We start from the raw sequence: 26,955 nt of genomic DNA, 5'->3' as shown, positions 1-26,955 counted from the left end.
TGAATTAACAGACTATAACATAATAGCAGTATTCTGTGTTATTGATGTCAGTTAATCTGGTCTTAGTTAGGCCCGTGTTTGAATTTTGTTACTTAGATTTCACCTCCATGGCTAAATCATAGCAGGCGTGATTAAACCCAAATTCACCCATACCCAAGTATGGTATATTGCTGCGTAGCAGCTTCTTATAGCTGAAAGTGGTTGGCAGTCTTCAGCTGCATTTCACAGATGGCAGTTTTGCTTGCTCACTCATAAGGTGCCTTGTGGACCTTTTTCTGCACTGTCATTCACTGAAATGCACATAGAGCATTAAGCAGCAACCCCCTCCAACAAGTTGGCCCAACAAGTAGGCACCTATCCCTTGCCTTCAGAATGACAAGTCGGAATGTTTGGAATTGGCATCATTCAATTCTGGAGACAGGAATACAGTGGTAGTAGTCAGGCTTTTGATTTTAAATTGAAGTGTTATGGCTAAATTAAAGTTCCAAAATAGTTACCACAGAAATCTCACAGTTATTCTTGTCACATCAAAACACTGTATCACTGTGCTTGTGTAACACTATTCTTGAGCTGATTTTGAGACTGTGTGTGGCTTGTTTGCTAATGCTTAACATTTGGAACTTTTTTTCTGCTCAAATCTACACAAATTAATTATGGTTCTTGTCTTGTAGTCTTTAAATTGTTCTTGCTGCATTTGCTTACTTGTAGCACCAGTACTGTTATTTGTGGTAATTTTATATGATTTTATTGTGTAAGCATAATTCTGTTCACCTGCCGTTTCATTTTTTGCATAACTGTGTAGTACCCGAGTTTCCATTTTTGTACAGTTTTCTGCCATAGTTTTGCATGATTTTGTGTACTGTTTATATAATTTTGTGACTCCTGAGCCTGTATTTTTGAATCACTCATCTTATTGTGCTGTAAACTGTTATACTGAGACATTAGTTTACTGGACTGTGTTTAAGTTGAGGTAACAATACAACTAATTTATCACACTTTGTTGCTTTGTTTTGTGGTGACTTTGCCTGTAATTTCAGATTATGTTGTCTGCAATTTTTTGTATAACCTTTGTGTCAGATGAGACTATATTTTTCTTTTTTAATCATTGCCTGTCATGCTGTGAATTGTATTGCGCTTTATTGATTTCACAACGTTTAAGGTGTGGCAACCCTGCCTGAATTTTTGAATCACTCTGCCTGTATTTTTGTGCAAACCTTTGACACAGTGTGCATTTTAAATCATTTGACTTAATTGTTGTATTAGTTCCACAACTAGTGAGAGAGAGAGTTATACTACCGTATGTTTGCTAAATAATCGTAATTCCTTAAAGCACTTTGTAGCATACACTGGCTGCTGATTCATCTGTCCCAAGAAAGACTTAGAGCACTGTATAGCACTAAGTACCAGTTCTCTTACTTATAAGTAATTAATTAGTTGTGGTGCTTCTGACCACCCTCATCACACTCGCAAACCTTAAATACTTTACTTCATTCGTGTCCTACATCTCTGTAATTAGTGACATAGCACTCTGTTTCTGGGGCTAGCCTATTTGAGCTAGGCATCTTGAGACAGTGTAGTGACCACCTGTTACTTAGCAATTGCCCATTGCTATTTGCCACCAACACCACAATGAGTGAGAGGTGTAATTACTTATTGAACAGAAAGCTAACCTCTCACATCAGGCTTCTTTGGGTAAGGCCCTTACTTCCACAACACTGTGTTAGACAGTGCACACTGACAAACCTGTATGCCATGCTGAGGCTGTTTAAAAAAATACCAAAGGAAGCCACATTACATCTCAACTGTCCCTATTTTGTAGGGACACCCCTGATGTTTCTCAAAGTTTTGTTCCATTCTTTATAAAGCTGGAAATCCTCTACTGGCCACTCTTGAGAGATTAAATTGCCTTAGGCATTCTACCCTGCCTGACACGCACAGAGGTATAACAGGCATAATGCATATGTGTGAAATGCAGGGAAGAAGATGGCCTTGGGTAGCATCTTGCCCTCACCAAGAATGATGTCTAAATATCAGAACAAGATGATTGGCTTGAACAGTTGGCTAAGTAGTCAGTTGTCTACTACTAGCATTTGGATTACTTTGCCACAAAATAAATGTGCAACATAGTAGCAGGCTTCCAGTGTATCTCCAACTACTAAAATCTCAACTTGCTCATACCTACAACTTCTGCTGTCCAAGGAATCCCAGTAAAGCCACATATGCAAATAATTTACTGCATATGTGTATATACCTTTATAGGACTAGTAGTGACCTTGCCATTTGTTTGCGACTTGGGGACTCATTCCATAACAGCTGCTCTAATTTTGAAAACCTTTAAACATTTGCTTTATTAGGGCAAACCTTGGGAGATAATTGTAAACATCATCATAATCATAATCACTTTATTTTTGCTCTGTTTCTCAGTGAATGTATTTCTTATTGTTCAGATTTATTAGGCCGTTTATACTTGTTTAGGGTAAATTAAATGATGACAAAAATAACCATATATGTATCTAGTTTAGTACTGTGTTCATTTGTTCTTGCTGATATACTGCTGTATAGTTGTTTCCATTTATCTGGGATCATGATTGAAAGTAGTTCATTGTGTGAGATCAGTTAATTTAACTAGTTGACAAAGGAAATAAATAAACATTCAAGAGGGTTTCAGCATATGTCAGTCTGGAATGAGATGGTAAGTAAGGCATCCTGCTTCAGCAAGGATGGCTTGCATTTCTTGCACCAAGGACTTGTCATTCTGGCAAGAACATTCACTGCTCTTGTGGTGCATTTTAGGTGGAGTTTACTTGATGGACATTCCAACATAGCAAATTCATTATGTCCATTTACTCGGTATTTCAACATAGTAAAGTTAGAGCCAGACAACATCAGGTTGGTGCCACCCAGCACTGGAAGTCTTAATTGAAAGATGCCAGAACCTGAGAACACATCCCCATATCTGTGTAGTTACAAAAACTTAGTTCCAGTGTAGTGAAAATACTCCCTCCATACCAGCGTTTAGCAGCTACCATGCCTCAGACCCAGGGGTAATTGTGGGACAATATCTATTTTTGACATAAACCCCCCTCATCCTGTGGCAATTTGCTAGCAATCCTAACCTAGAGCTCCAAGAAATACAACAAAGCCAACTAAAATGTTTCTTCCTACAGGCCATTAGTGGTGTCCTCAGAAAACCAAAATAATGCTGTCACTGCACTTGAGGGCATTACTTTCCAGGCTTATTGTTAAGGGACTTTAAATGCCCAAGTATTGATTGATAATGTGTCTGTTATTTGTGGTGTATGTTGAATTTCTTGGACATCTTAAATGCAAATATTGTTGTAAATAGTCCCACTAGCTGGTTCAACACTCTATCTGTTCATACTCTTGCATCTCCAGGCTGTATCCTGTTGTGTACAGTCGGACCTCCAAATCACTCTTCTTTTCCTTTAGAACTCTTGGTACCTTCACTCTTCCCAATGAGTCAGTCTTTAGGGATTTCTGTAAGGGTGACCTAATTCATCTCTTAGATGATCTAGACAAATTTCACATGACGGTCACATCCATGGATTTGGTTGAAAAGGTCTTGACCTATGACTTCTTCCAACAGTTGACTACATAGACAAATCAATGTCCATTCCTTGTAAGTATAAATGGTTTAATCCTTTTCCCTCCTCTGCCTGACAATGTTTGAGACTCCCCTATTGTACACTGTCCTTATTTCCCTGTTGGTGGAGTCCATTGTCCTTTCAGATCCACCAGCAGAGTCCTCGTGCAGGGGGAGCATCATCCTAGTGTGCATTGGAGGTTCTTTGTGCTCTTCATGAAAGCATTTGTATTGATCCAAACCCAACCCTTGGTGGGGATGTGCTTACCCAGGAGCTGTCTATGCTTGCTGCACATCTGCACATGCTTGCTTCTTCTCATGTGAGCTTCTGTAACTGGCATCCACAGTGCACATCCTTCCTGACTGACTACCTTTTTCAGTTCTGGATGCAACCTCCATCACACTACACCAGGAGTCATTACCATCCCTCCCAACCAGTCACCTGAGCTGCTAATCAAATTCAGGTAATTGGGTCATAGTTGGGGCTTCATTCTTCTGTTACCAGACTGGCTTCCATTCATTCAAAGTATAATGATAAATTTAAAAATAAGCTCATGTATGGTGGAGCACTCATATCAAGAAACTGTATAACTGAAGAAAAAAATCATAACTATAAAAATCCAGTTCTCACTTTACAATGGTGCCAAAACAAGACAGCAAATATCTTGAGTACACAATTAGAAAGTATAATGCAGATTATGAACTTAAAGTAGACACATATACTAAAAGTAATTACAAATCCTTGTTTGGCTTTGTTTGGAAACTTAGATACCACACCCAGCAGTACACTTAGTTGGTCCACAGTAACACTATTCATTCTGTCCCAAATGCTGTAGCAGATATCTTAGCAGACAAACTTGGTTTGAATTTTACTCAGTCCACATTTGTCATCTTTCCCTTCCTCTCGATCATGTTTCATCCCTCTGTGCCTCCCCAGTCCATACAGACCACCTACATTCCCCAAATGAGTAAGCTAAGGAAGGACAAAATGATATTTGATCATATGATGGGACTGGAACATATTTCACAGTGAGTAACCATTGCATACAACCATATACAGGAAAGAAAGATAATGACAGGTTCTCTAGCAGGATGTAGGTGGGCAAAAAAAGAAGAGGGCCATAGTTATAGTAGTCTTTAATCCTCAAGCCCTGAAATGGGAGAGGAAACAGGCTGATGCTCTATTGGAAGCCAGACTATTGGATAAAGTGACACACAGAAAAAGAGAGAGAGAGGGAGGGAGGAAGGAAAACATCATTGATCTATCCTCACAGATGTAGATGAGGTGGCAAGGGCAGAGCTAAGAGAGTGACTGGGTAACTGTGATCACATTACATTGTGGTTTGTGATCCATGGTTTAATGCTTGGAAATGCCCCAAGGACAAAAGTCTAGGACTGCAGCACAATGAGTGTTACACTCTTAGGGAATACAATGAGAAGTAATATGGATGGTGGTAAGAAGAGAAAATGAAGAACACGTGTGGTGTATGGAGGGAGTGAAAATTCCATACAAGGAGGCCAGAGGAAAGAGAGCAAATGTCACCCAGTAGGTCAGGGTGGCACTAAAGAATGAGATGGCTAGGGGAGTATGCCAAATAAATCCTTTAAATACACTGGCACTTTTAAAAGGATTTGAATAATATTTGCTTACTATTAAAATGGGGATGTAGAAGTCTAGACAGCCGTAAAAATTGAGCAGAAGTATTAAATATTTTGTTATTTTCACAGAAACAATTAGGCAGGTTGGCAACATGACAAGGCAGGGCAGGTGTGGGTGGGGACAATGGTAACTGGAAAAGCAACTAAAGACACTTCCCAGAGATTAATATGTAATACCAGATGCACTAGCTACCAGGCATCTTATCAGTTGTCATGGGAAGTTGGAAAGAAACAGGAACCCTAGGATCTGATGTTTTCCATTTTCATTCATTCCTCAACAAGTGGGTTTGGATCCGACTCTTGTCTTTTTTTTACAGCTTGTGGACACTGGAAACGTTCATGCTCCTCCCTTACCTATAATGCTGTGGTCCCCTACCATACTGCAGAGTTCGTTTGCCATCTTTGCTTACTGATGTGGTCACTGATAGCTCTTGAGCTTTAGTGTGGTATTGAGTGATATAGCATTTTCTCTTTTAAATAACTTTTCAATAATGTTTTCTATTTATATTATATAGTCCTCCCTTATCATTCATACACTTATCTGTGTATTCCTTGTTTACCATAGTTGGTAAATTTCTCTGTCTTATACCCTTGTGGTAATTTATTAAATTACTACTGTTGGTAATTCCCTTTTCACTTTCTTTCTTCCTTAAAAAAATCTATTTTTTATTATTGCTGTAGTTCATTTTCTGCTTAAATATGGCTGAAAAACCTTTAAGTTTTAAAAACATGTAAGGATTGTGGGCACAAGATACCTCTGTCAGATACACATGATTCATCTGTGTATTGCTTAGGCCCAGTTGATTTAAGAGTCGTGCGATATTTATAAGGCCTTTAGTCCACGGGCCCTAGTGGATCGCAAGAATAAGCTAATTTTAAAAGGTTTACTACCTACTGCTTTTTCAGAGACTTTATCTGGAGCTCAAACCTCAAAAAAATCTGATTAGGAGGAGTCTAGAAAGTACACATTGGACCCTTCTGGATCATCCACTCCTTGGTTGGAGCCTGACTCTTGAACCTTCTCTTAATGTGTCCAAGTGGTTGGATCCAGGTTCCACAAATCTGAAGACTAAATCCTTAGATCTGTCAGCTTCTGACAAGAGATCCATATCATCAGATCTGACACACTTGGAGCCAAAACTCCGTAGGATCTGATATGCATTGTCTCTGGACCCTGTCCCTTCATGTTTGCCATCAATGTTCCTAGAGAGATGCCATCATTCTAAGACTGCTTCAGTGGACTCTTCTTCTCAATCTTCCATGAGTCTGGCAGAAGCAGATGTGAATAGAATGATGAGGAAATTTCTCTCGGCACAAATTCAGATGGGAGTTCTCCCAGCACCTACCCCATTGAGTCTGTAGACTTGTATCAGTACTACTCCACCAGTCTTGGCTCCCTCTTAAGTCCAACCTATGACTTTGGAGTTCCTGGATCTGAGACTTCTGGAACCATCCATGTTGGATCCAAAGATTTTGGTATCCTCTGCTCTGATACCGTCTCTAAGTGGACCAAGTCTGATCATGTTGGAGCTGGATGATGCTTGTAGCCGTAGTGCCACTGTGGGATTCGAGGTATTGGAGTCAACTTCAAAGTTGTCTGAGCCACCTCTGCCCCTTGGAGCCTCAGTTATGGACTACTCATCTCTGACCTCTGCCTCGGGTGTGTTACCTTCAGCTAAGAAGGAGGAGACGATTTGGAAGCATGTCTCCCTGGCACCGTCAGCCTCCTTCTCCCTGGGGCATTTAGCATTTGAGGTACTGGAGAGAGTGTCCTCTTTCTCTAGAGGAGGGATGAGCCCCCCCCCCCCATCCATATTCTGATATGCCTTTATGCCTGGAGCCTCAGCATTTTACTCTACAGGGACAGCTGACCCAAAGTTTCCAGACTACCCAGCAGGGTATAGTCATATCTTCTGATACTTCTCCAGAGCATCCCACTGAAGAGGTCACCAGAAGAGAAAGTGCAACAGCAGGCACTTAGACTCTCCTCAAAAGTCTCCACTCCTTTCTGTTTTTTCCTCAAGAGTCAGTCACAGAAGATACCGATTTTGATGAGGGTGACTGGTCCCCAAGATCACCAGTTGATGTCTCTTTTGGAGACATTCTGGAGATCATTAAGCAAAAGGGGTGGTTGCTCTACCAATACCCTTCCCAAGAGGAAACTGTATTCCTGGAAGCCTTTGGGTCTGGCCCATCTACCTCCTGTGTGGCTCCGTCCACTGATGAGTTCATTGATTTCAACCCAACACTGTGGAGCCAATCTGCAAGAGACCAGGCAGGAACTTGGAATGACTGAAAGGAGGAGAATTTTGGAGCAAAGGTGTACCAGTAGATGCCATGGTCATAACCACAGCCCACAGAGAAGGAACTAATAGAACAGAGTTCATCTGTCCATCTTCATAACAAGCAGTCCATGGCATTGGACAGAGTTGGGAAGCATACATATGCTTCAGCGACTTTTGGAGTCAGGTCACTGAATTATTTGGCACACTTCACCAGACTTCAGAGGAATTTGATTAAAGAGCTGTTCAAATCTCTTTATGAGGCCATTACTTCTGTGGCAGTGGCCTCTATTGCCTCACAGTTGGCTACTCTACCATCCATTTCCAGTTCATCCATGAAGCTCATTTCACATGTAACTGAAGGTACCTCAAGAGCAGCGGGTTCAGGCTTTTCCATTAGGAGATATGATTGGATGTGCCTATGTGAGCCCTTCAAGTCCTCCTCCTTCAATGCTCCCTTTGACAGAAGTTATTTGTTTGGCCCTAAAGTTAAAGATACATTATACAGGTGTGACCAGGATGTTAAGACCCTGTCTGCAGTGGACGTATGTTTTTCAGCTCCTCAAAGAACCTTTTCTAGGAATAAATGCGGTGGTAAAAATGTGGTTCAGAAAGTCCCAGGGTCCTATCCATGATCCACTTGCAGATAGTTCCCCCCAGGGGCAGTGGGGGGAACTCTTAACAGAAGATGTTGCCCGCATGGCAGAGGAGGCCTGCAGAACCAGGGGTCAAGAGAGACTTTCTCTGACAGACCCTACCAGCACTCTTAAAAGGAGACCCAGTTGTCCACCTGTGAAAGCAGTCGGGGTCACCTATCCCTATACCAGAGAGCATGTTTAGACATTACAAAAGATACATGTATGCAGAGGATTATTTCCAGAGGTTATATAATACCCCCCTTAACAGTAAACAAAGTTCCAGATGTTCTACCTAGTCATAGGAAAACAGCAGCACTGGAAATAAAAATGCTGGTAGAAAGAGTCATCCAAGAGGTCCCCCCAGACGAGAAAGAGTCTAGAACTTGCTCAAGAATCTTTTTAGTGCCAGAGAAAACTGGGGACTGGAGGACAGTTTTGGATCTCAGCAGTCTGAACAAATCAGCTCAGTATACAAGGTTCCAGATGGTAATGGTTCAGTCCATTTTGCCTTTCCTGCACAAAGAGACTGGATGCGCTCAACAGATATTCAGGAGGTGTGCTATCATATAAAAATGAACAGAAGATACCTACACTTCTGTCTGGGAGTCAGTCATTATCATTTCAGAACTGTGCTCTGTGGCCTCACCACAGGCTCCAGGGTGTTCACCAAATGCATGACAGCAGTAGCAGCTCACTTGAGACTGCAGGGATTCCAGGTGTTTCCATACTTGGATGACTGGCTCATAAATGCTCCAACCAGGCATCTTCTGATAGGAGCACAAGACTATGTACTGTAGCTTTGCTCTCATCTAGGAGTTACCATCAGTCACAACAATGCTCAGCTAGAACCATCTCAGACATTACATTTCACAGGGGCCTTGTTTAATATGGTATCAGTGACAGCCTCCCTTCCCTTACCAAGGGGACTATTCATTTTCAAGTCAAAAAGATAATTCAAAATTCTTCTGTCTCAGCTCGATTGATTCTACAAGTCTTGGGATCAATGTTCATTCCAATAGTTCCAGTTCCATTAGTAAGATACCATATGAGAATTCTTCAGCGGACCCTAGCAACTCAGTGGTCTATTCTGCACCAGCCTATGTCCACCCAGATCAGAATAGCTGCAAAAAGTACCTTTTGTGGTAGATTTGCGCAGATCAAATATTACAAGGCCATCCCTTCATTCTTCTTCATCCCAAAGCCATAGTGACCATGGACTCTTCCCATATTGGGTGGGGGCACTTCTTGAGAAAGATAGTCCAAGGCACCTGGTCCCCCAAAGAGGCCAGTACACATCAGTGTCCTGGAAATGAGAGCAGTACTCCTAGCACTGCACACCTTTCAAGACTCGCTGTTACTGGACTATTGCTATTCAAACAGACAGTATATCAGTGATGTGGTACATCAAAAACAAGGAAGAACCAGATCTTACCCCTTCTGTCGAAGCTCTCAAAATGTGGCAGTGGGTATTATCATCAATTTATGGTAGCAATGCACATTCTGGGGAAATCCAATGTGATAGCAGGTAAGTTGAGCTAGTCCATTTTATTGCCTAACGAATGGTCTCTCAAGATGAAAGTTACGGAAAAGATATTTCACCAAATGGACCAACCTTGCTGTGACCTATTTGCATCCCCCCTCAACAAGTGCAGCAGATTCTTTGCCCTGATGCCCCCACTGGGAGAATCATTGAAAGATGCTGTCCTCCACTTTTAGCCCCTCAGTCTCCTTTACACTTACCCCTCACCCCCCCCCCGAAGTTTCTCCAGAAAGCATCTCAGTTGAAGAGCACAGTCATCCTCATTTCACCTTATTGGGCCTTGCCAGACTTTATTCCCCTTTCTTTGGACTCATCCAGTTTGACCACCATGGATTCTGGATCCTATTCCAGACCTATCTTACCCAACAGGCACAATTTACCTGGACATTTCAAGTCTAAAGTTAACCACATGGTCTCTCCACTTCTCTTAATAGCCAGACATTCTTGGCTCACTTCTCCTGTATGTTGCATTCTTTTGTCTTCCCATAAACCTTCCACTGGAAAATTTGTAGAAGCAAATGTAAAAGATTTATTTTGGGGCACAACAGAAACATTGACCCCTTTTCAGCACCAGTACCAAAAGTTCTTGAGTTTTTGGCTGCAATTTTAATATAGGGGCAAGCTCTTCCACTGTTAAAGTTCAACTAGCTGCCATTTCTAATTTCCACATAGGAGTAAATTATTCTTCCTTAGCTTCTTCAGAAATTTGTAAGGCCTTTATAAAGGGAACCTTTCTTCTTAGACCCCCTTTAAAAGATCTATTTCTTTGAATTTGGATTTGAATTTGGTGTTTTAAGCTTTAACTCAATCTCCATTTGAATCATCAGGAAAATGTGAACTAAAAATTTTAACATGGAAAACTATCTTTTGGTAGCTATAACCTCTGCTTGAAGAGTCTCTGAACTTAAAGCCCTATCGCCTCCTTATTTCATTTTCCATAAAGATAGGGTAGTGTTACATACCAACCCATTCTTCCTAAAGTGGTATCAGAATCCAACATCAATCACTCTGTTAATCTTCCAGTTTTTTTTCCAAAGTTCACAAACAAAGGAGAATACATGTTATTTTTGTTGGATGTTTACAGACAGTTAAGTTTCTATTTGCATAGAACAAAAGATTTGAGAAAAATAGATCAGTTATTTGTTTCTTTTGAGGAGTCCAAATTGGACAAACCAGTTACCAACCTAACTCTAGCCAAATGGTTAATGGATTGTATTTCCTTTGTCTACAAGTTAGGTCTGCCTTTGTAAAACCTTTAAGAGCCCATTCAGTCAGGTCCATGGCAACATCATCAGTATTTTTATTCAGGTCTTCCATGGACGATATCTGTGAGGCTGCAACTTGGGTTAATCCTCATACCTTTATTACTAATTACATGTTGGATCTGGTCTTGGAGAAGAGCTCAACAGTGCTCAGGAATATCCTTTCTTAGAGTCCTGAGATTCAGATAGATGGGAATTCTTTCCTAATTGTTCACGAATGAATGAAAAATGACAACATCAGATAAAGAAGTTATGTACTCACCATAACGTTCCATTTGTGTTGTCCATTTTCATTCTTCTGCAACGCCCCTCTCTCCATCACCCTATCTTTATGTTTTTTGGATTCTGACTTCTGGAAGAATGAGAAGATAATAAGGGAACCAATGTTCCCGTCTTTGAGATGCAGGTATTAGTTTCTCTTTATATATTTGTTTCTATTTTTCAATCAAGCTATAAATCCAAAAAACAAGATCTAAGGCCCACTTGTTGAGGAAGAATGAAAATGGACAACACAGATAGAATGTTATGGTTAGTACATCATTTTTTTACCCTCCCTTCCAAACCAGTTATGTAGTATATTTCCTTATGGATAGCGTTCCACATGCTAGCATGTCATAGTGGATCACCTACTGCAGATTAATAGCAGACTGTGTGCAATTAAATGTTATGCAACCTAACACACTACAAAGCATGGGCGCCGGAACATAGAGCTGGGGGGGATGAGCGCCCTCCCACTTTTACAGCTGTTGCAGGTTGACAATTATTCTTCTGGACTGTCTGGAATTAAGAGACCGTCATGTATTGTCCAGAAAAAATTAAATCAGTCATGCTTTAAATTGGCACAAGTTATAATACACAACAAAATATTTTATATTTCTTGTTGATCAGCGCCCTACCCTTGTAAACAATATAAATATAACTAGTCAAACAAACTAGATCATTTATCAGCCCCCCCCATCTTATTTTACTTGTCCCCAGTTATCGGCTTGACACATTTAACATGCCTACTTTTGGGCTAGCTTTTGTTGTGTTATTTATCAGTACCTAGGATTTGTGCAACTTTTCCAGAATTAAAGCCTAGTTAGTAACAACGGATTAAGTGACTATTCACAATCAAACCCCTTTTTCTATCAAATTTACACCTGGGGTTGCAGTGTTACTTTTAAGAGCAACAGTCCATTTGTCATAAAAGCATTACAGTGACGACGGTAACACTTTACTGCAAGCTAGTTATACTACACTTCCAAACAATCTGCAGTCAGTGCCTGAAACTTACCGATTAATTTCTTCTTTACTAATTATATGCAAAATGTAGCAAAACAGTGCACATTTAAGGGAAGTCAATACCGAAGCTTGATGCACAAGACTTATTACAAATTACAGCTTCAATATAACTTAAAAATGACCACTTTCAACTTGTAACAGCCTTTTACAATCCTACAGATATCTACGTGTCTAACATGTGGTTACCATTTAAGCACAATGCTAAGGTTTTGCTAACCGAATAAATCATACTTCTTTATGGATTTATGAAAGTTTGACTGGTTTACGCTCACATGCCAGCACTATTAAATAAAACTTCATGAAGAATCCTTCTCCTTAATTACATTTAAGTATGTGACGCTTAACATGAAAACGTATTTTCTGTTACCAAAAACATCTGAAAACAAAGGAGGTAAAGTGTAGTGTACACACAAACATAAGTTCTTTCACTACCAAATAAAATCTATTTTGAAGATCACTAATCCACCCTTCATTTTTTTTGTATATGTTGTGCATTTGTCATTTACAAGTATGGATAGTTCACAATTCTGATATTTTCTGGCTTCGGCACGCTATGAATATTCATGCGGGCAAGCAACCAGAATCACTAATTAAGCGGGAGGTTTTGAGACATGGCCGTGATGCTATGTGTCAGGCATGGTTTGGGCATGGCTTGCTACTGCGCATCTGGTGGGTTATCGATTGTCAAAATAAACAAGTTTTTTTAAAGGTATTCTTCTTTAAGAATGCCCTTTGCATCTGATCGCACAGACGCAACAGGTGCTTGTAATGTGAACTTACGTCTTTGTCTTCAGCGTGCGTAATTTGAATTAGTGAAGACGTTTACTTTAGACTATGAAGAGGATGGGATGAGTAAGAGGTAGGTGGGATGTGTACAGTACTTTAAAATGACTTATGCTCACTAGATTGGACTCTGATCACTGTGGACATTTAGCGGAATAAGCATTATTTGGCTTGCATTGTATGGCTTTATTCAACACTGCATATATTCTTTTACACTGAATGCGTGTTTTACTACTTTTAGATGGGATTTCCTACTCATGCTATTACAGTTTGCTTTACTCCAGTCCAGACTACTGTTGTTAACCATCTAAAGATAGTGTACTACATTGATTTTGTGTAGTCAGATATTTGCTCTAATTTATTTATCGAGATATTCACCTTTCATTTTACAACAAACAGTAGGAAACTCTAGTCTTTTAAATGCACCGTGTACCCAGGAATTGTTTGATATAAATGGTTAAGTTATTTTTGTATTTTTATATTTTTATTTGGGGTGGTATAGCAGAGGAGAAGAGTGTATTATAAATGGGTGTCGGACTACAGATAATCTAAGAATGGTCTTTTTAAAGCTGTTTAAGAAAAGTGCTGTTATGATAAACTGTACACCCTGTGAATATATTGTATTTGTGTGTGTTTGTGTGTGTGCGTTGCCCTTTTTAGATTATTAAGTGCCCCTCTCACCCTCCACCCCCCAGCCTTCAACAGCTTCCGGCACCTCTGCTACAAAGGAATTTTGTGTTCTACTCTACTGTGGTGGCAAAGTATACATATGACAAATCCCTGTGATTCCGGGACATGTTAGCTACAATTAGGAAAGATCTCATTAACCACTAATTTGCATGTCTCTGAATTGCTGTTGACTACCACACGTGCAAATCGATACCTTCCTGCAGTAGTCAATACTGGCAACCCATGCATCTCATTGACATAACTCCTCACCCACCTTACTCAGTCTCCTACATGTACACATAAATACCATCATACCGCTTAGCTGTCCCTGAGTTGATAGTATATTTTCATATTTTTCTACATGCCCTTGCAAATCTCAGAACCTTACAGTCAGTTAGTAATGCCAGACATTAGAGTTTTATACTAGTTATTGCTTGTAAAATGCATCTTGATGCTAGAGCTGTTGTTCTGGTTAATTTTTTGAGTGAGGCCCCACTAATAGTTAAAACATTCTTCCTGGTGTCGTCTAGTGTTCCTCACAGCTGTTTACCAAATCATTCCCCACATGGGCACCCCCCATCCCATATCAAGAGTTCCTGATTTTACAGGACTCTGCTTCTATTGTCCCTTATAGGTGCCCTGTTCCTTATTCCTTATGAACTGTTTCAGTTATTGAGTAATGCCAGACATTACAGTTTCATACTACTACTACTACTTATGTAAAAAAAAAAAAAAAAAAAAAACTGCTACACTAATTGATAAGTTAGCGTAGTGGCTAATGCTGCTGCTGTGTCAAGAATGCAAGGTTCAAAATTCACACACACACACACACACACACACACACACACACACACACACACACACACACACACACACACACACACTGGTTCCTATTACAAGACCAAAGACGCATTCTTTCGAATGCGTCTTGGTCGAGCATAAAAGACTGAAAAGGCAAAATATCGAAGTGGCTTTTTAGCAAATTCTTTCCCTGGGAAAGAATTTGCTTGGCCGCTTTGTTACTTTGCTGTTTTCGGCACTGTAGTGCAGTCTTGGAGTTGGTATATTTAAGCAGGAGGGTGTGGGGGCGAAGCCCCCCCCCCCCACTTAATGCAATGTTTTAAAGTGTTTTCTTTTTTTGTTGTTGGAACAGCGATTTTTTTTTTTTTCCTTGGGAAAAAATCGCTGTTCTGACAGTTTGACATTATAAGCTTTCACTTACATAGGGTTGATTAGTCACCGTTCTCTTTTTTAAGTGATCGGTGATGTAATATAGACCCATAAACACACACACACACTTATAGTTAAGACTGGGTAATATTTTAAAAGTATCCTTTGTGTGTAGTGGTGGCACAGAGGACTAAAATTTTGTATGCGAGTTGCGAGGGTGCAGGCTTTGAATCTTTATAAGTGCCTTTAACTTACTCAAGCCTATAACGCCTTTTTTGTATACTTTCAGTTAATACCCATTCCTTCTTATGGAGTTCAGAGTGTTTTGGGGTAATAATAGGCAGTATTAGAAAGGGCAAGCAGTTATTAACAAAATGACCCTAAGATTTAGTGTAGGATGTCCTGCAGTGGAGAAATTGGTCTTTGTTTGCCCCTTATTGTTCATATTTTTATATTTAGGTTCATATTTTCATAACTAAGAAACTTACATTTTTCTTGAGGTATATGCTGTGAAACACCAGTGTGGAAGACTGGGTAGTTTATTGTCAGTGCTAGTTTGTATCACATAGTACTGGAAATAATGCTAGTTGTTAGTTTGTTTGTTTGTGTCTTTCGGCTTTTCACGGTTAGATAATTATAAAAATAAACGGTGCTTCCATATGTACTGGATACTTTTGAAAAACAACTGAATTACAAACTGTTGCTTGGCATCAGATGAAACCTTAGATGTTGTTTAAGAAAATTGCCTTTGATATTTGCACTGTAAGTTGCACACCTTGAGAGCTATCCGGTATTATTTGTATTGTTTATACAATTACACATATGATATCCTGACTGAAATCAGTGTTGCAGTATTCCTGACATAAGAGTTGTGACCACTGATGTCAGGCCAGAGTACCAAAGCTTTTCCTTCCTGAGATTGTATGTCCGACACATAACCTCAGCTCATATGCGTTGGGGTATAAAGACAGATGTACGAGTGTAGATCCACATTGTCTCATCCCATCCTCATCCCATCCTGAACTAAAGTTGTTCATCTGTCAGACATATTGTTGTTTGGTCGTTGGTACCTTTGCTTCGATCATTTATCCAGGTAGTACCCCATTGGGGAACATCCTTTTTATGTATGCTATTTTGCTGAAAGTTGTTAGGTGTTAGCTAAGGAGGGTGAGTACAACTGTGGAACACCTTGGGAGATCTGCAGTGTTATTTGTATTACAAGTTACCCAATTAAACCTATTTTATCATATTTCTGTAAGTATTTCACTAAGCATGCACTTACAGAATAATTTGTTGTTGTCATGTGAAAGTTTATGTAGTTAAAAAAAAAATGTTCTAACAATTTATGTCTAGGCTGTATAGTTTTCAGGATATGAAAATTTAAGGAAAGTGTAGAAAAAATAATTTGGGATTTGTGTGCATAATAATTATTTATGGAAAAGACTATGAATATGCTGACTGCTGTCACAAAATATTCACAATTATCTTATGCTTTCTGAGTTCATTTGTTAGAAAATGCTCTGGAATGCAAGATGTGTATGGGTTGCTAAAGGTGTGACATTCCACATCACATAGCCGTTAATGTGTTAAGGCACAATGTAGAGATCTGATGATGTCCTTTTCATTCATCCCTTAACTGATGGGTTCGTATCCAACTGTGCTACTTCTACCAGATCTTCAGATCCAAAATTCTTAAGCTTCTCCCTTTGACCATAATGCCCTGCCAACCTAATATATTATACTCGGAGCATCATTTGCCGCCATTCAGCTTCAGACACGATCCTGATGCTCTCCAGCCTTGGGACTTATTTGGTTATTAAAATTGTGAGTTTGCCTTAAAATTTACTTCCTCTTACATTATTTTACTCCTACTACCTCCCTTTCTTTATTTCTAGTTTCTCTAGTAAAACTTTTTTTCACTTAGCTACTGTGTTTCTAGGTACTTCTCTATAGTGCCATCACTTGTATATTGTTATTTTAATTCTATCTACTCATTAGAGTACTCATTATACTACCACTGTTGGTAGTTTTTCTTTCTCTTTCTCTTTTCTTGTGTTCCTTAAAAAAAACCTCATAAGTAGTTTTCCTCTTCTATAAAACTGGTTGTTTTGGAGTTAGTTCCAGTATGGCTGACAAACCTACCAGATTTAAAAATTGCATCAACTAGGGGCATAAAATCCTGAACTTAGATGCCCACAGGGAATGTGCATATTGCTTGGGATCTGCTCATTTTGATGTGGATTGTTCTGTTTGCTCTGGGTTCAATTCCAGAGCCCTCACTGACCAGAGAAACAAGCTGGTGTTGAAGGCCCTTCTCCCTTCTACTACTACTGCTCCCTCAGCTGGGGCTCAACCCCGCCTCTAAGAAACTAGACAAGAGGTCACTAGATCATGCTTCCTCATTGGCTTCTTCCTCAGAGCTGCATCTAAGTTGTCTAAAAAGTAGGATCTGGCAGCTTCTAAACCTAAATCACCATGAATCTGAACACCTCTACTCTTACTGGATCAAGTCACTTCTGTATTCTCTTGACCTTTCTTGGAATGATCTCTCATAGACATTCCAAACCTCCATTCTCCACATCTTCTCTTAGCTCTTCAGAATTTTATCTGAGGATTGGATAATGAGAAAATTTCTCCGAGCTCAGGTGCAGATGGGGGTACTCCTGGTTCCGACTTCCACCGGATCCATGAGCTAATCTCTGACTACTTCCTAACTGATTTCTCCTTCTCTGATCCATCCTACTGTTTCAGAGCCCTTGTGTCTGAAACCCCTAGGGGTATCTTCATCGGACCCGAAAACAGTCTGTTCTTCGACTTCGATGACTTCCCTTAGTCACGCGGCCCAGATCCTTTCAGAGTCAGAAAACTGTCAGAGCTGAAGCATTGGCACTGGTTTCATGGGGATAGGTTCGACTTTGAAGCTGTCTGAGCCATTTCTGTCTCTCAGGGCTTCAGTGTAGGATAGTTGGGTCCAACTCCTTCCTTGGATGGAGTGCATGTGGGGTAGTAGGAGCTGACATTTTGCATATTATCAGATCCTTTGCCATCAACTTCAGTTTCCCTCAGGTGCTCTGCCTTTGAGGTTGTGGAGAGGGCCGTCTCTTTATCTAGAGATAGGACATCCCTGCCATCCTCTGATCAGACAACTATACCTCCCTCAGTTCTCTGTTCTGAGCCTCATTCATCCATTCCATTGAGCCAGCCAGCCTGATCAAGCCTCCGGTCGGTCCCTCAGGACATCCTTATCCAATACCTCCACAAACCATCCCACTGAGGAGGTCCCTCAGAAGAGGAAGTGTAAAAGGAGAGACACCTAGATTCTCTGCATAAATCTTTCACCGAGGACACAGATTTTAATGAAGGGGACAGGTCCCCAAGATCTACACTTGAAGATGTCTTATTTGGAGACATTCTGGAACTAGAAACTACAAAAATAAGAGCTGCCCTCATGTACACAAAACCAGGAACCTAAGAGTAGCGAGGAACACACCTAGTCTCCAATCACTGAAATATAAATACGTTGGAACATGGCGTGTAGAGCAGACATATAGCAGAGAAATAAAAAGGTTTACTGAAGATAAAAGTGGAGTTAAATGCTTACTTCCACAGATAAATGGACTTCATCAGAACTAATCTGAACAAAAAAAGAGCAAAAAAAAAACAGTCATTAAATAAACACCTCACTAAATCACATGACCTGGTCCAACAAATGGAAAACAGACCAAAATACATATTAATGAAATATTTCAAAGCAATGTTGAAAGAATTTTTTTTTTTAATTTAAAGAACTTTGTTGATAATTTTTGTTAAAAGACAATAACTGCTGATGGTTATAAAAACATAAATAAATGAATAAATAAAATAAATAGAAAAGATTAATAGTAATTATGGCAACCATTGCAAGATTATGTATTATAACAATAGGAGCAATAAACATAATTGGGACTTAGAGCTTAGCAGATCGCAATTTAAGAACACTGCTAATAGAAATGGTGTCATTCAGACCTGGTGGAGTATTAGCGTCAAGTCTGATTTGCCAAATACCCTCCCTGTACTCTAACCTCAATTCCCAGGGACCACCCCTTGAGTTAACAGGAACTTTTTCCAACATGAAAAAAAGAAATTATTATTGTCATGACAAACCAGTTTGTTTATATAATGCATTATTGATGTTTTGATTGTTCAAATCATAGTAGTGCTCTTAAAAATCTCTTCTTAAGGGCTCGCTTAGTTTTACCCACATAGTATGAGTGGCAGAAGTCACAAAAAGCTAAATAAAACCACCCCACGGGTGTTACAGTCATTAATGAAAAGGGCAACATTAGATAAAAAGGTTATGTACTCACCATAACTTTCCGGCTGTGTTGTCCTTTTTCATTCTTCCTCAACTTCCCACCCACCTGCCCCCATTCCCTTCCTTCTGGAAAGACCTAAGAGTTCTCTTGGGAACTGTTGTTCCATGTTTGAGCTCCAGCTTCTTTTTCTTAATCTATCTTTATTAACTTACCTAAGTTATGGTCTTATATATATATATAGATATATATTCACTTCAGAATCTCGAACGTCTGAAAATCTGAATATCATATGGTCGAGACCATATGATTGAGTTTTCAAAAGTTCGAATTTCTGAAATTAAAAAAATAAATAAGTAAATAAATAAAACGTTTCTATAGGGGGGCAAGCTCCCTGCACCCCCCAAACCCCCCACTACATATATATTCCAACTCTGAGATCGCACTACAGCGAGGAAAAGGAAAATCTCCCATTCTGCGCTGTATGCAGATCTCTGTTCAGAATTTCGAGCTTCTAAACACTTGATCATATTTTCTCGACCATATGACATTCGTGATTCTGAAGGGAACCCATATATCTATATATATATATATATATATATATATATATATATATATATATATATATATATATATATATATATATATATATATATATATATATATATATATATATATAGATAGATAATTAATAAGGGTAGCAAAGTTGATCCGAGGTAGGTTAGGCTGGTAGGACATTATGGGTACAGGGAAGGAGCTTGAGAGTTTGGGATCCAAAGATCTGATAGAAGTGTCAGAGTTAGATCAGAGTCTTTGATCCAAACCCATCAGTTGAGGAAGAATGAAAATGTCCAGTGCCTCCCCCTCTGCATTGCAGGATTTTTTGTTAATCTGCAGGAGTGTGTAGGTTGGTGGCACAGCACGAAGCATCAGAGACTATCCATGTGCAACTAACAGTGGGTAAAACTGCCTTCCAGTTTATAGCCTGCTACAGACCACCCTCCCAAACCCAGGAACCCCACTCGGCCTTCCTGAGAACACTGGAAAATATGAAGGTCTCTCCAAACACCATTATATTGGGCGACTTCAACTACCCAAACATAGACTGGGAGCATTACTCTAGCTCCAACACCCTAGCCCAAAGGTTCCCAGAATTTATAAACTCAAATGCTATGGAACAACTTGTTACCACTCCCACAAGAGGGGAAAACATACTGGACCTGATCATCACCAACATGGGGGCTCTATGCTCCAGACCAGAAGTGTATCCCTCACTTGTAAGATCAGACAATAAACTAATCTCACTGGATATTCACATCCCGACCCCACCCCCTGCCCAGAAAACCACAGTGAAAAACTTCTCTAAAGCAAATTTCACACTCCTCAAAACCGAGGTGGAATCCTTCAAAGCCCCTGGGCCTGTGGAAAATACGGCCCAGACCGCAGAATCCTTTATAAACGCATTCTATGAACACCTTTAGGAATGCATGGATCATGCAATCCCAAATAAAACCAAGACCCAATCCTCCAAAGGCAGGCGTCCTGTCTGGTGAACCCCAGCCATAAACAAACTGTACAATAGAAGGAGGAAGCTACTACATGATAGAGCAAAATCCCAAAAAGGGAAGGCATCTCTGATCAGTATTAGCAAAAAACTACGGGCACTCATAAAATTGTCTAAGGCCAACTTTGAGAAAAAAATTGCACGGGACACTAAGGATAATCACAAGGCTTTCTTTAGTTATGTTAGGAACATGGGTGGGAATTCCCAGATATGCTCAGAATTAGTCCAAAATGACAAAAAATACACCGAACCCACAGACCTTGCCAACATCCTAGCTGACAGGTTCAGTGCAAGCTTCTCCCCCCTCCCCACCAAAAGGGCAAATATCTATCCCAGCAGAGTGCTGCCCCCCTGATATCTCAGATGCTCAGGTAAGACCCACCCTCTCCAAAGTAAAGAACACAGCATCAATGGGACCGGGCTGCATCCTACATGAACTCCAAGAAGAGCTAAACCCAAACATAAAACTACTATTCAATTTCAGCCTTACTACAGGATATGTACCCAAAGAGTGGCGTACAGCAACAGTGGTCCCTCTCCACAAAGGTGGTGCCTCAACGGATCCTGGAAACTATCGCCCCATAAGCCTGACTAGCTTGATCTGCAAAGCTATGGAAAGGATCATCATGGACCTCATAAATAAAGATATTGGGGACCTACAGACACTGGATCCTACCCAGTTCGGCTTTGTTAAGGGCAGATCCTGCCTCTTAAACCTGGTCGATTTCTTTGAAACAGTCACCAAGGCCATTGACGAGGGGAAGGTGGTCCACACAGCCTACTTGGACCTCGCAAAAGCCTTCAATACAATACCCCACTCGGGCATTATAGATAAGCTCACCAGCTTAAATATAAACCCCTATGTCACTAGATGGGTTGCAAACTGGCTCAAGGACAGAACCCACATGGTTAGAATTGCTGGAGCTATGTCAGACTCCAAAGCAGTTACAAGTGGCATCCCACAAGGCTCAGTCCTGGGACCTCTCTTGTTCGGTATATATTTCTCGGAGGTACAGGCCAACACGGAAGGACTGTGGCTGACCAAGTTCGCAGATGACTGCAAACTAGGCGCCATAATCGACTCTCCAGCCGACACAAGCATCCTCCAAAAGGGCCTCATAGAAACAGACAACTGGTGCCAGAGCCATGGCCTCAAGCTAAACGCCAAAAAGTGTATAGTCATCCCCTTTGTCAAAAACAAAGTGCCCACAAATTACCACATAGGTGGTAATCCATTAAGTACGGAAGAAGTAATTAGGGACCTGGGGACCCAAGTTTATAGCAATCTCTCATTTGAAAACCACGTGGCCAAAGTGGTTAGAAAAACATTTTATATAGCCCACCTAATCATGAAGGGATTCACATCTAGATCAGGGGAGGTCATCGTGCCTCTTTACTTATCCCTCATCAGGCCCATAATTGAGTACAATGCCCCTTTTGGGATATACCTTACCAGACACCTGCAGCAACTGGAAAGACCCCAAAAGTACCTCACCAAGCGGATCAAAGGGCTCAAACAGATGCCATATTCTGCCCGGTTAAAGAGACACCAGCTCTACTCAGTGGCATACCGCCTGCTCAGAGGCGATCTGTGCCTGATGTATAAAGCCATGTCCAACCCGGAATTAATGGGCATGCTGCACCTCAGAAAATCAAAATCCCATTGAGCTACACGCTCGAGAGACTTGAACCTTAGCACTGAAATAAATAGGACATGCTGGAGGGACAGATTCATAACCCAGAGGCTCCCTTCACTCTGGAATAAAATCCCAGTCCAGGTTAGGCAGAGTCCCTCATTGACTCTCTTCAAGAGGAATCTTGATGAGTGGATGGGAGATCGTAGGTTTACCCCGGGTATCACTTCTGTGTCACTGTTAGACAGACAGAGGCACAGTATACTAACCTCGAAAAAGGGCATAGCAAAATTCATTTAAAATGGGTGGCGAAAGCCAAACACACTCTGGCTAGGCTTATAAATGCCCTAGGGCAGATAGCCTAGTATGAACCTATGGTGTCCTGACTGAAATCAGTGTTGTAGTATTCCTGACATAAGGGTTAGTTGAGCAGTTGATCATATTAGTCCCAAAAGGCCAATTGTGCCTTTTCGAGGGAGATTCAAGGTATTTTTACTGGTTGTAGAAATTTGGCCAGGCACTGGGAATCATCTCCTACTCTTTTTGATGAGTACTGTGGGATTTTACTTGCATCTACCAAACCTACCATTAACATGGATACCCTGAGATCCTTGGATTTAATGTCTCATCTGAAGGAGGCTGCATTCAGGAGTTTAGCCACTCCCCTTATTCTATACTGCAGTATCAGTATTGCTAAAATTAATCCAAATACCTGGTGTAGGAATAGAACTCAGACTTCTGATCTTCTAGCAACAAAGACAAGTGTGCTGCTTGTTGTGCTAGTAAGAGTTTTATTTACACATTTATGCATACATACACAGATTCCCCCCACAATCATATTCACAGTTAAAATTCTGTGCACCCAGACACACACTTGGCCTACTTATTCCCTAAACTAATTCTGCTTCTGCAGCCTTCCAGACAGACAGACAGACACACACCCTCACTGTACAGCACTCATACCTCTGCATACACTCATGTGCACAGCCACACTCATGTGCGTGCACTGGTGCACACACACATACCCAGCACTACCTGTCAGCTAAACTCCCTGGCACTTACTTGTAATATTATTAGATGCTCATAAGTGATTGGATGATTTTTTTTTTTTTTTGTGCGCGCGTGCGCACACATTAGGTTTTCACCTTATTTGTTAATATGGGTGGCTTATCTAACTTATGCAGCTGTATAATTCTCTGATTTGCTCTACTGTGTAAATGCCTTACTACAGTTATTTCCAGTGGGCGGGAACACTGCATAGCTAATTAGCATAGGCCACTCCCATATAATGCCTCATTAGCATTTGCTGTAGGCCACAGAAACAGACCACTGCAGAGATGCACTACTTTTTTGTGGTACAACACCGTGGTTGGGCTGTCTCTGACTCAGAAATGGTTACCTGGAGGTGTATACAGGACTTGCACCTCCCTGTAACTTTTTTGAATTCAGCTCATTGTTTCTGAGTAAACTGAATGTAGAACTACAATTTAATGAAACTGGTTGATATCAGGAAAAAGCTAGAATATGTATTTATACCTAATTTGTATTTCTATATGTAATTCGTTGAAGATACATCTGCTGCAGCACAATAGTTAAATTTTAGTTGTTGTTCATTAGGTTTATTTGTCTAGTTTGCTTCTTTTTCTGAAGTTACCCCTTTTAGAAATGTGCTGGTCATTAAATTGTTGGGTAAAACTTCATAGATGTATCACTTACAGAGACATTTGTCTGTGAAAAATAAAACTGTCATCATCACTTGCTGTTAATTTTGCTGAGAGCTGCAGATCTGAATCTGAGGGAGCCATGCACATGATACAATCTAAAAGGACTGTGTCTGAAAATAGGACTAGAACTAAAAGCATTCATGTAGCCAAGAGAGGGCAAAAAGGGGCTTTTTTGATGCTGTAAATATCAAAAATTGGAAAGGACCTCCAGTAAACCTTAACCAATAAAAGGGAAACACCTTTATTGTATTGTGTAAAAAGACATTTAAACATTTTGGTTGTCATATATATTAACAGGATGTAGAGACAGGCTGCTGACTTGCAGGTGGTATGTGGCTTTTGAAGTTCTGCACCTGGATGTTTTCCAGCCTAATAAGGATTACTACTTGAATTGTCATCTTTTTGTGGAGAATCCTCCACAATGAAAATTCTAATGTATACATTATTTATTTTTATTTTTATAAGATTATAAAGTGCTTTAAAGATGTTATTAAATATATATTACATGTGCCAGAAGGAGGACACCATTCTTCACATAGTAACAGAATTGGTTAATTATGTGTAGCATTGGATACGATACCAATCTGCCTCATGGGTAGTTCCAAGAAGCTACAAACCTAATTTCTACTCATTGTGGCCTAGAACGTTTGCATTCTTTGGTTGTGGAGTATGGTCTGTCAAGGTTGGTATTTTTTTTTTTTTTTGTTTACTAGAATGCAGCAGCATTTTTAAAATAAATGTGCCTCCTGACAACAAGATTATGCATAGGCTGCCATCGTTTAACTTCATACTGCTACATTAATTTACAACACTTGTGTATCTTCTGTTAATGCCACATTGACTAATATAGCCATGCCAGATGTATTGTCTTTGCTGGCCACAAAAGTACAGTATTTCCTGAAGCTGGTGAGCACTAGTGGATGTGAAAAGTGGCAATACTAATTATTTTATGAATTTGGTTGCTAACATTTTTCAGCAAGGATCCAAATATGGCAAGGAGGCACCTTTGATAGCAGTGCTTTGGAAAAGGATTTTTTTACCAAAGTAGATATTGTTGTTTTTTAATTGTAGGTGACTCAGGATATTGTAGTGCCCAGAAGAGAGAGATAGAAAAAAAAACATGTTTTCTTAATTGCAGGTGGAACAGAATCCATGGATAGGATTTGCTGCAGTAAGCATTGCAGTTTTATGTTCTGGATTTGCAGGTAAGTGCATGACAGCTGTCATTTTTCCCTGAAAGTTTACATTTGTTTAATTGTAGTAGATATCAATTGCCAGTAGTTGCAGGGAGCCCCCCCCCCCCATCTTTATGTATCTATGTAAAACTTATTCATCGTTACATCACTGCACTGCACTGTCAAAACATAGTTGGCTCTCAGTTGCTGAAAGAAGCACCCTTCTGACTGCTGCTGCATTATATAAACATTTGTTTTTCACTTTTGCTCAGTTCTAACAAGGAAGTTGTAATCAATATAAGTACAATACTTCTTAATGTCCCAGGATGGTGAAACCACAGTTCGAACTAAAAGAAGAATGAACGTATCCTTGTTGACAAGCATTTAGCACGTTTGTCTGAATATGGAACACTATTCCACAAGAACGTGGAAATAAAACTGACTTCACAAACCTTAAGCAGCATTTACTGTTATACCTTCTACAACAATCACATGATTTCTGGCTATACAATACAGAGAGATGATTAACTTCAGCTGTCCTTACTGGATAGTAAAGCTCGGAGATAGAGAATTGAAAGAGTGGTTAATGTTGGTTCATCAATTCCAAGAGGATTTTGTTGAACCTGTATAGGAGGACAGGTTTAATAAAACTTTAAAAACATACAAAATAAAACACGGTAAGCGCTTTTGCATAGTGATGCTTCTTCAGACCACAAAAATACAAGATACAAACAGGCTTTAAGTACATTCCTTTATCCAATGATATAATTTTGTTAATCAACAAGTGCACTCCACCAATTAACCAATTATATAGTGCAATAGGGTCTTCTCTGCTTAAGCTTTGGCCTCAGAGAGACCTTGGCATTAAGGCCCTTATTCCTGTCTGCTTGCAGATACAGAATCCAGTGAAATTCCCTGTTTTCAGTAATACTCTTAACATCCCCTATTTTGCGTTTGATAGCAATAGTTTCTATAACTTTAAAAGTATGTGCCATACCCACATCAGTAACGTGTTTAGCCAATGAGTTCAAAATGTTGCCATGCCTAATCTCCCTTACCTGCTCCCTGATTCTATCTCTAAGACAATGGTCTGTCTTCCTTACATAGAAACACTGACAAGCTGTACACTGGGCTAAATATACTGAATGTTTGGTGAGGCATTTGGCACTAACATTAAAAAAATACCTCTGACGAGTAGTGGGGTGCAAAAACATGTTGTTGCTGTCTATGAAACCACAAAAATTACAGTTCCCGCATTGAAATGTACCACTATCCGTATAGGGTTCTAAATTATCTTTCCTATGGCACAACATCCGTTTTAGTGATTTTTGTTCCTAAAGCTAAAAACTGGTTTGGATCCTATCACACCGTTAATAAAGTGATCTGATGTAAGAATGTGCCAGTTCTTTTCAGTTATATTACAGATGGATCTGATGTTCTTGGAATATGTTGTTACAATGGGAACCCCTTCCCTGTACAAACATGACTGGTCATCCACATTATGGTTAGAATCATTATATACTTTCTCTGAAAAATATGGTGTACCCCGATCTTCCTTGATGTTACTTATGTCCATGCTTAACTCATTCACTGAATAACCCCTGTTATATAGCTCATGATACATCACTTCCATCTCCTTTAAGAACATATCATCCCTGTTATGTAATCTGGACAA

At 40.0% G+C, this 26,955-nt stretch overlaps 1 protein-coding gene across 2 annotated transcripts in view; it reads left to right on the top strand.

Moving 5' to 3' along the window:
* SLC35A1 (solute carrier family 35 member A1) overlaps window positions 1-26,955 on the top strand; it is a 532,373-nt gene that overhangs the window by 404,877 nt on the left and 100,541 nt on the right. For both annotated transcript variants that reach the window (XM_044069159.1, XM_044069151.1), the window contains exon 5: window positions 25,244-25,310. In XM_044069159.1, coding sequence (XP_043925094.1) covers window positions 25,244-25,310 — 67 coding nt within the window. The remainder of the gene's footprint in view (window positions 1-25,243; window positions 25,311-26,955) is intronic.

This window comes from Protopterus annectens, chromosome 1.part0, assembly GCF_019279795.1.
Source record: "Protopterus annectens isolate FY-2018-M chromosome 1.part0, PAN1.0, whole genome shotgun sequence".
Lineage (NCBI taxonomy): Eukaryota > Metazoa > Chordata > Ceratodontiformes > Protopteridae > Protopterus > Protopterus annectens.
Note: the sequence above shows the minus strand (reverse complement) of the source record. Positions and strands in the feature narration are given on the sequence as shown.